Source organism: Eumetopias jubatus, unplaced genomic scaffold (assembly GCF_037043125.1).
Source record: "Eumetopias jubatus isolate StellerSeaLion01/CBP00866 unplaced genomic scaffold, mEumJub1_p1.0 scaffold_10, whole genome shotgun sequence".
NCBI lineage: Eukaryota > Metazoa > Chordata > Mammalia > Carnivora > Otariidae > Eumetopias > Eumetopias jubatus.
Window position 1 is genome coordinate 128,177,622 of NW_028274816.1, and position 10,462 is coordinate 128,188,083.

Sequence of the window (10,462 nt, forward strand, 5' to 3'; positions counted from 1 at the left end):
GTTTGGTGATCCCTTAAAAAGTTAAACATGGGGGCGCCTAGTGGCTCTGTCATTTAAACGTCCGACTCTTGATTTCGGCTCAGATCACGATCTCAGGGTCGTGAGATCGAGCCTCACATTGGGCTCCATGCTCAGCAGGGAGTCTGCTTCTCTCCCTCTCTCTCTTTGCTCCTCCCCCCACCAGCATGCACACTGTCTCTAAAATAAATAAATCTTTAAAAAAAAGGCTAAACATGGAATTACCATATAACCCAGCAATTCCACTCATAAGTATAGACTCAGAAGAACTGAAGACAGATATTCAAATACCTGTACTTCACAAAGCACTATTGACAACAGCTAAAAGGTGAAAACAAACCATAAACAAACCACATAAACAAACCTCAAAAACTTTATTCTAAATGCAAGAAGCCAGACATAAAGAAGTCACATATTGGATGATTCCATTTATATGAAACATTCAATAGGTATATCCTGAAACAGAAAGCAGACTAAGTGGTTGCCAGAGGCTGGGAGGTAGAAGGAATGGAGAGTAATGGGTATGGGGTTTCCTTTTGGGGTGATGAAAATGTCTTGGAATTAGACAGAGTTGATGGTTGCATAATACTTTTAGTGTACTAAAGAAAATAAAGAGTGAATGAAGAGGGGCACCTGGGTGGCTCAGTCGGTTAAGCATTTACCTTCAGCTCAGGTCATGATCCCAGGGTCCTGGGATAAAGCCCCACATCAGGCTCCCTGCTCCGTGGGAAGTCTGCTTCTCCCTCTACCCCTCCCCACTGTTGGTGATCTCTCTCTCTAATAAATAAGTAAAATCTAAAAAAAGAAAGTGAATGAAGATATTCTAGAGATGTAGAAGGAAGTGTGTCGGTCAACCACACTACTTAATCAACAATTTCAATCCATCATGAAGTGTTAGGAATTTCTTTGAATCTTTTGTTGAATAAAGGGGAATAAAAATTTTAATTCAAACAGATTATTCAGGCAATGAAATTTTATAGCATTATGAAAACTCTTCCTGCTAAATGAGCATGTTAGCTGCTTTATACTTAAATCTTTGATACCTACCATTGACCTCCCCCCCGCCTTCAATTCAGCTTCCTTACGAGGGGCTGTTACCTGCTCCCAAGGCTCTCTGTTAGAGGCATATTGAGAGGAGTTTGGTTAAGATCTAGGAAGATACAATTTGGCACTAATTGTTTCTGCTAAGGAGGCTCGTTAAGTGAAAACTTAAGAGGAATAAGGGGATAATCTGGGGAAAGGAAGTAAGGATCTCACTAGTTAGGGCTAGATGAGGACTTTAAGGAAAAGTGGTAAAGGGAGCCTTATTTTCCTTTCTAGAAATGAGTAAACTCATTCAACAGGACAGGGAAGGGAAGAAAGACAAGATTCAGAGCAGAAGCCTTGGTCAAAAACAAAGAGTGGTGTTTGGCTGGAGCATGAGCATTCCCTTAAGAACTTAAGTGCAATGAAAGGGGATGAAGTACAGATTCAACTGGAATGAGGAATCACTGACAACTTACCTCTGAAAGTAACAAGAGGAATGTGAGGATGGGAGGAAAGGATATTTTTTAGGTTTAGTGTTCAGAGGAACTCTAGCTCCAGAAGCTGATACTATCAAAATCCATTCTTTCTAAGATACTGTCTGCAAAATACTTGCCCTGTCCATAGGATTGCTTACCGTATACACTGCCAGCAGAGCCAACTGGTTATATGGGCGCCCATTCTTGGGAGCAATATGCTGGGCCTTTAGGTACCAACTGGAATAGAAAAACAGTAAAAAATGCTAGCTCCATATCAATGCTTTCCCATTTCATCACCTGATAGCCCTAACTGCTTAAGACATAAGCTGGAGTGTTAGATGTGACGCTGGAGTGGTAAAGCCTGATTACAAAGACCAATAGGGACACCTGTAGGACTTCCATATGAGAGCAGCTCAGGTGGCCCATTGCTCTTAATAGGGCTTAGCTTAACGCCGCAAGGAAAGAGAAGCAATGAACAAGAGGCAAAAGTACCTGCGTGCTTTCCCGTAGTTTGCTGTGTCATTGGCTTGTTCCCGATACCTAGCGATATCTCCTTGGCAAATCATACATCGCTGGGCACTGATCAAAGCATATTTTACCTGCAGGAAAAATGATCAGTTAGTAGTGTACCCAAGAAACTTTAACTCCAACACCAAAGGACAATGATAGGATCAAAGTGACAGAACAGCACTAATAAGGCACTAGTAGTCCTCAACAAAGAAAAAAGTTTTCAGTCTAAACTTGCCTAGCAAAAACAGCCAATAATGTGAAGCAAAATTTAATGAGAAAGAATGGCAGAAAAGAGAGCGGTCATTCTTATTTCTAGTCCCAGGTAAACAGAAAAAAACATTCTGAAACCTGGAAACCAGGAAACCTGACTCTCTATGTAAGAGTTGTGTGATCTTCCGTAGGTCTTTGGAACTGTTTTTGGACTCAAGTTTCTTCATCTGAATATAAAAATGCATACTCCATAGAGTAAGTGTTAAATACTTCACAAATTATAAAGTGATATACAAATACTAAGACAATTGTTTATTCTGTTATTTTCCTGTCATCACTATAGTCTCTCTCTCCTCAAACTATGAGTATCACTGCACTGTGTTCCTGCATTTCATTCACTCTGCAAAACAATAACAATTCCCTAAAACGATAACATAGTTACCCTCTACCAAACACCTACGAAATGGCCAGGGACTGGGTAGTTCTCTCTCCCTCTCTATATGTATGTTTTCTCAATAATGGGCTTGGCAGCTGTCCCTCCATTAGAAAACAAGAGAGTAGACCCTTAACAATCCTAAGACATATGGCCAACCAAAAAACCTAAGGAACATCACTTCACAACATACAATTCCACTCCACCTCACACACAAGAAATTAACATATCACAGAATAAAGAACAAAGCTTCAAGGAGAAGTAGATACTGCCCCTGAGGAAGGCTCATCCACTAGCTAAATAACTAGCTGCTGCACATCAACCTCCTCATATATAAAAAATGTGTGCCTCAGCAAAGTTATATACCATTACAAGCCATATACCTTCAGAGTCCTGACTATTCCACACATTCTATGAACACCAAGAACCCTTTGTAGTTAGCTGACAAAGCACCAAGAAAGCAGATTATGTTTCCATACTACAGCACTCTACTATCTCAATGGGGGGAAGAAAAAAACCAAATTCCACCGAAGGCTCTCCACTATCCTCTGGATGAAGTCCCAGATGATCTAGCTTCTGTTTACCTCTACAGCACCACCTCCCCCTTCTCTCTCTGTACCTCAGTCAGACTAGACTTTCCTTAGTCTCCCTAACACACCACGCTCTTTCCAGCTTCAGGACCTGCACATATACTACTTCCTCTCCATAGAATGTTCTAGCATCTTCACATACACCTTCACTTGGCTAACATCACAGGTTTTTAGCCCCAGCTTAACTGTGACTTCCTCAGTCTTCCATGATCCTCTAAACCCCTTTAACTTACACCCCCACCACAACATCCTTTGCAGAAGTCGTTGCATCTGCAATTACTAATCCACCACCTGTACTCACCCCTAAGCAAACTCTAAACTCCAAGAGCTGGGATCATGGCTTTCTTGTTCCACAATGAATTATGTGTCTTATAAAGACACGTGGCATGTAGGAGGGTCTCAATAAATACTTGTTGATTAGTAATAGAGTTTGTGCACAGCAATAATCAGGAGTAGAAAGACAAGAGGAAGTCTCTGCTCCATAAATCATATGCCTTTCTCTAATGAATCTTTATTTAACCTCTTCCTTTACCCTGGCCCTTTCCTCTCAATATATAAATATCCTTAAGACTCTTCCAGCTTAAAAACAAACTTCTCTTGACACTATGTTCTCTTTTAACTACTATCTTCCCTCCTTGCCTTCACAGCCAAGATTCTTAAAAGGATGGTCTATATTACTCCCTTCATTGTACCTACTGTCCCACTTTTCACTCTCTGCAATCTGTCTTCCATCCTCTCCAACTGAAATAAATTGTGGTACGCTCATCCAATCCACTGGACACTTTTAGTAATAGCAGCATTCGCTGACTCTACAGCACTTGACAATTCTGCCCACCTTGAAATTTGATCCCCGTCCCTCACTCTCTGGCTGACTGGCCAGTATCCCAGTAACCCAACTTCTGCTTCAACTATCACTTACACACTGATGACTTCTGAATCTATAGCACCAGCTTAGCTCTTTCCCCTGAGCTTCAAACAGACCAGAATATTCATCTGTTCATTTTCAAGTTCCTCTACTTAGGCAGAGCCAAAACTGAACTAACCTCTTCCTTCCCAGCCACTCTCCTAGGCCACAAACTGGGAGATGATCTAGACTCCTTATGCCTCCTATCTCATCATTCACACCAAATCAGCCAGCAAGTCAATTCTATTTCCCTTTTATCTTTCCAATTTGTCTCCGCTTCTCCACCTCCACTACCTCTACCTTAGGTTCAGGCCCTCAACCTGACCCTCCCTACCTCCACATTCTTGCCCAAAATCATCCATTTGCCAGTGACTCGTTCTAAGAAGAAATCTATGCTATCCATTTAGTGAAAATCAAGCCATGGCTCCTCGCTGCTTTCAGAATAAAGTCCAAACTCTTCAGTATGGCATACAAAAGTTTTTGATCTATCCCTTTCTACTTCATTAGCTTTACCTCCTACAACAGCCCAACTCCACATTACAAAAACCAGCATATTGAACTTCTTACACTTTCCAACAAGGCCTGATTCTCTCTTGCTGTGCCCTGTACTGCCCCTTCCACTCCTAGTCATGTTTCAAGACTTGACAGTCTCTCAGAAGTCTCCCTTGACTCCACCAGTCGGAATCAGAGCCATTTCACTCTGTGCCCCTTCCACACTGTATATATAACATTACCATGGTACTTACTACATGATAATTGCTGGTTTAATTGGTCTGTTCCCCCACTGGACTGTATCTTTTGTTTTGTATCCTCAACACCTAGCATAGTGCCTAGCACATAACACTAGACAAATGCTTACTAAATGGATGATTAAATTTAAGATAAAGAAGCTGGCTTACTGTCTTGCGTAATGGCTTGCTGCGAATGGCAAGACCATCCATGTAGTCCTCCAGTTTGAACTTGTAAGTAACCTGCAGCTTCTGAAGCAAACTATCAAAGAAGTCACTACCCTATAAAGACAAAAAATAAGAAACAGCTGAATCAGACTGTTCTGATCCAATCTACCCACCAGAAACTGGGGCAAGTAACCTGTCCACAGTTCTGCTAATGTTTAGTCATCCTATGTAAAGAGAGGCATATACAGTATTTAGTGGTCACCAACTAAACACAAGACAAATTCATAGCATAAGCCCCTCCATCGTTTTAAAAATATGAACACACACATACCATACACACTTTCTCTCCCCACAGCACCCACCCCCAAACAAGACATTCAGAAAATTTTCAAGCTCAGAACTAACTCCAATTGCCAATAAGTTATGGTCCCAAGGAAGCAACAGGGTGGGTTAGGCCTAAACCCAAGAAAAGAGCATAACGTTTTTAGTCAATGTTCTGCTATAAATCATCATATGTCAGGTGATAAAAACCCATCACAACGACAGAATGCTAAAGCCTTTATCCTGAGGACAAAAAGATGATGGTTTACCTCATCCAAGAGCTCCAAAAGTCTGTTCCGAATCTGTTCGGGGTTCTCAACATTTGGATCCTTGAGAAGCTGCCTGAACTTCTCAATCACCTGATAGAAAGCATTCTTCCACAGGATCTGATCCACATTCTGATTATCAGAGAACTCAATATCTAATAGGATACAGCGCTCATATAGCTGCAGCAGTTCAGCTCTGGAATAAAATACATGCAACTTCTAGCTCCAAATACACCACAGGAAAGGCTAGACCCAAGATCTGAGCTTCTTGCAAATTAAACACCTTCCTTGGCAGGAAATCCAAAATGCCACCAGGTATAGTACTCATTTGACTTTTTATTCTGCACAGCAGAATGTCATTCTAAAGACAGTTATGTCTAGGAAAATGGTTTTTCCCCATATGCCTCCACCTAAATTTAACAGCTGAAATAAGATCTTCACCACAAGTTATATGTTGTTCACTTCTTGGCATTCTGGAAAGTCTTTCCTTTTCCATTTCCAGATTCCATGTTCTCTTAAGGATTTTTTTTCTTAAAGAAAAAGTGGGAAGTATAATCATTTCTAAGACTAGAAACCAAATTTTCTGTTCTTTTTTCCAACTACTCCTTCCTTACAAAAATCAATGTGAAAGGGATTTAATGCCCAGTGCCTTGCCAAAACAGTTTCTACACTCCTCCACCACAGGAGCCTACCCACCTCCAGCTTACCCCCACGTCCCTCTAGGATGGAACACAGCACACCTGAGCTGGGTCATCTTCTCCAGACCCTCAGGGCTGATGCGGTCCCTGGAGAGCAGGTTGCTGAGCTGCAGTTCCTGGTTGTCAGCCACCCGGAGAAGCCTATGTAGCTCCTGCTGCTGCATGTTCCTCATGTGCTGTTCCATCTCCTCAGGACTCATGGTGCTGGCAGGGAGGGGGCCACAGACATACTGTCCTGATGCAGATGGGTAGCCTGGGTAGTAAGGCCCGGGGTACACACCATTTGTAGGGCCGACGGGGTACTGCAGAGGGCTATAGCCCGTATAAGGATACTGAGAGGCAGGGCCTGGTGTCCGGGGGTAATAATAGGGGTTGTCAGAGTTTTGAAACTTATAGTAAGACGCTTGGGCTTGGCGGGAGTCACCCCAAGAGGTAGGGCTGACTTCATCATCAGTGTCTAAGAAATGTAGCTGGGGCGTCTGGCTCTTTAGAGCAGGTTTCTGATCAGGATTGTTTGGGTCCCATAATCGTCGAGTGGTGCCTCCTCGGCCCCAACTCCGAGATCCCTTACTACCAGATCCAAATAAAAGCCGAGGTCCCAAAAGTGCAGATTCTGGAGAACCGGCTGAACTGACAGACAGGGTGGTATGGGCAGGCAGAATCAGAATGCCACGTCCACGGCCTCGAAGTTCTTGTTTCAGGTTTTTGGACTCCTGCTTCTCAGGGCCTTTGCCCCCACTGCTCAGGCCTTTGTCAAGCTTTATCCTATCCACATCCTCCCTGGCTGATTTCACGAGGGGGGAGTCTTTGTTCATGGTTTCTGCATCAAAAGTGACACGAAGAGTGCCTCGATTTTCTTTCCCATTGCTTTTCTGCTCTCCCTCCCCACGGCCAGACCAGTTTCTTTCTAAATGTTTCTTCCGTTCTGAGCTCCTCCTGGGCCCATCAGGCTCATCAATTCTGTCCTCATCCAAAGAGTCAGTTGAGGACATAGATACTTGCTTCTTCAGTCGTGGCCTCTCCTTGGTCCGATCCTGTCGGCGGCGGCGACAACCACTATCGGTCAGGCCAGCCCCCTCAGCACTGTTGTTGCTGCCAGCCGAGCTGGTACTACAAGTGCGGTAGCGGTTCCTTCGTTTGTCTGAGCGGGAGTAGCGCTTTGCTGAACCTAGCTTCCCCTGTGCCAGGTCATCGGTCACTTTCTTTATCCCCTCCCCCTTCTCAATCCTCTTTCCTTTTTCTCCCTTTGCAGCCCTTACTCTGTCACCATTTAGGCTTTTTTCTGCCTCATCTTTGTCTGGTTTATTCACGACCTCCTCTTTCACATTTCCCCTACACTCATCTTCTTCTACTCTCAATTGCTCCACCTGGTTGAGGATTTCTTCCTCACCCGCCCTGCTAGTTGATTCTTTGATAAGAGTCTGCAAACGCCTTCCAGGCTGGTAGATCTGCATGTCAGGTTTCTTTGTTCTCTTGATAATTCTTAGACTTCGATCCTCTTGTCCAGAAGTCGTAGGAAAGGACTCCTGTGCCCCAATATTTTCTGGGTCTACAGGACCATTTTGATGTTGGTTATCCAGTTCCTTGCAGACATCCTTAACGAACTGTGTACCATTTCCAACAGCAGAGGAATCTCTGTTGTTAATAATTTCATCCTTAAATTCGTCACTCCCAGAAGGTTCCTTAATTTTAGGTTTGTTCCTCAATCGGGAAAGACCAGGCTTATAGATTTCCAGATCTGGGCGCCGGTTATCTCTGCGTTGCCTGGGCTCCTTCATGTTTTCTATGATGTTGGAGAGAGTGTTGGGGAGGAACAGGTAGAAGAAAAGAATAAAAGGGGAGGGAAGGAAAAAAAACCGTCACTCTGGTTAAATAACAGAGAAGCCAAGCAAGAACAACACATCGAAATGCCAATACTGGCGAACATGGAAGAAAATTTCTGAAGCGGCAGAAATTCTACTAGGTTTACAGTTATTTGTTTAGCAATTGTCAAGGCTAAGAACTTCATTATGTCAGAGCTATCTACACTTGAATTAGGGAAATAGGAAAAACAGTAACAACAACAACAACAACATACCCTCTTGTGTTACCCAAGTCATATCCAGATGTCCAAGACCCCAAACTACTTTATCATTGCCAGAATAAAAGATGTCTAACTATTTGAGCTTCAGACTGTTCTCTGCTATGGAGCCCTTGGATCCATTTTAGTCTTTTCTTCTAGTGCTTCTAACATTTTTCCAGGGTGGCTAAGCCCTTTTTAACATAGTAGTAGTAGGGAATAAAGGAGAAAAAGAGGGGTATGCACAACAATCCACAGTTCTGGACACCTCTGGGGGCGGGGGGGAATGTGCAACTCCAGTCTCTGAACTTGACCAGGACAATCCTCTTCTTTTAGGATACCAACTGCCCAAACACATACCTCTTATTGAAGCAAACAGGAAGCAGTTCCTTTCACATTCTTCAACTCCACTCATGCTCACCAACTCTCTAACAGCAGCCAGCAGTCATTCCAAGGAAATACTGCTCAGACTATCATCATTAGAATACTGCGACTAACTGCTACTATGATGTGGAATATGAGAAGGAAAAAGTTCCATAAAGGAGCTTTCTCTGGAGGATGATGAAAGTATTGTGACATGCTCTCAAAATACCGAGGACTGCAGTACTTAAAAATAAGGGTACAGGATTTTCGAAACTCCTCTCCAGGCTCCCTAAACCTACTGAATCACAGATAAGCAAGTATCAATTTTTTTATCTGTTACCTTTACCTATTAAGGGGCGAGACTACTACAAATTGCCACTAAACTTGTCAATGGGAAACTGACCGCAATTAGTGAGATTATAGAGTACTCAAAACAGAATGCTTTATAAACTCCTAGTATTGTTCTATAAACACCAATACAAACAAGCCCATAACAGGAATAAATAATAAACTCCAGCATTTAACCCACAGGTGTAACAAAACAGAAAGAAGCAAAAACACAAAACCCCTGCTTCAGTATTTTCAAAAGCTTAAAAAACCATTTCTTCAAGTGCAAATAAAGGTAAAGCAGCTTACCTCCAGAATAACTCACCCTCAGGAGCCTTTTAACTTAGGTTAGAGGTGGGGAGGAGGAATGAGAAAAGCTACTACTACTCAGAGCAGAGGGAGAAAACACCCTGAATAATCCCATTCAAATGACCAACGAAAACCAATTTCACAGACTTTGGCCACAAGCCTGCAGAAGCACAACTACCATTCTACACAACTCCACCACCTAACAAAGAAGAGATGAAATACTAGAATCTTCCTTGGAGCTTTCCTGGTGTGGATGGAGAATTTAATTTACAAGAGGAGCATTCTCTCTGATAAAAACTGCTCCCACATATGCCAAAGGCAAACCAGAGTAGAGTCAGCTCGCTACCGGAGGTCCTGGATCCCTCTGGTGGCGCAGCCTTCAGAACCCTGCCTTGGGGGAAAAAGTTCAGCAAGGAAGTCCCAAGCTGTTCAATCTTTCTCCTCGATTTCCCCAGTTCCTTCTCTCCAACTCTAAAGAGATGACAGGGAAGGCATGCGGATGATTCCTCTGGGAACGATACATCCCGGGGCCTCCCCTAGACCCCAACACCCGCTTCTCGCCGCGTCTCCTGACGACTGGGAATCCACAAACTGCTCTGAGAAGGCTGGGGCAATGGGGAACAGTCACCTTCGCGGTGAGAAAGGGGGCGGAGGCAGGAACTCGGGTCGGGCTCTCCCGGAGGGGGCCGGGGCTGGCCGAGCCCGATTCCACACTGGCCCTCCGGCTGGTGAGACAGCCAGGAGACCGCCCTCGGCCCCCGCCCCCACTGCTGGGGGAAGGGGCGGGGGCTCAGAAGCACCGCGGACTGAGCAGGGAGGAGGCAGAGGAGGAGAGGGAGGCGGGGCGGGCAGGCCCGGCCCAGGAGCTGGGCGGCGCGACTCACCTCTGCTCCCGGCCTGCGGAGCCAGAGCAGCCAGGATCCCTCGCAGCTCCGACGCTGAGATCCGGACACGCTCCAACCCCTCCGCCATCTTCGCGGCTGCTGCTACAGCTGCAGCCACTCCGCCACCGCCGCGCGCAGCCAGGAAACCACGACCGACGGGCGGCGCGCGCGC

The 10,462-nt window shown here is 44.5% G+C and overlaps 1 protein-coding gene across 4 annotated transcripts in view; it reads right to left on the reverse strand.

Moving 5' to 3' along the window:
* Nucleotides 1–10,445, reverse strand: part of SMG6 (SMG6 nonsense mediated mRNA decay factor) — a 227,848-nt gene extending 217,403 nt beyond the window's left edge. For 3 of the 4 annotated variants that reach the window (XM_028109089.2, XM_028109091.2, XM_028109090.2), the window contains exons 1-6: nucleotides 10,291–10,444; nucleotides 6,391–8,131; nucleotides 5,654–5,846; nucleotides 5,067–5,177; nucleotides 2,013–2,119; nucleotides 1,679–1,757 (exon numbers count right to left, since the gene is read on the reverse strand). In XM_028109089.2, coding sequence (XP_027964890.1) covers nucleotides 1,679–1,757; nucleotides 2,013–2,119; nucleotides 5,067–5,177; nucleotides 5,654–5,846; nucleotides 6,391–8,131; nucleotides 10,291–10,378 — 2,319 coding nt within the window. In that variant the 5' untranslated portion in view covers nucleotides 10,379–10,444. Of the gene's footprint in view, nucleotides 1–1,678; nucleotides 1,758–2,012; nucleotides 2,120–5,066; nucleotides 5,178–5,653; nucleotides 5,847–6,390; nucleotides 8,132–10,290 lie in introns of all 4 variants that reach the window. The other variant, XM_028109088.2, reaches the window with a different exon arrangement.
* Nucleotides 10,446–10,462: the final 17 nt, after the last annotated feature.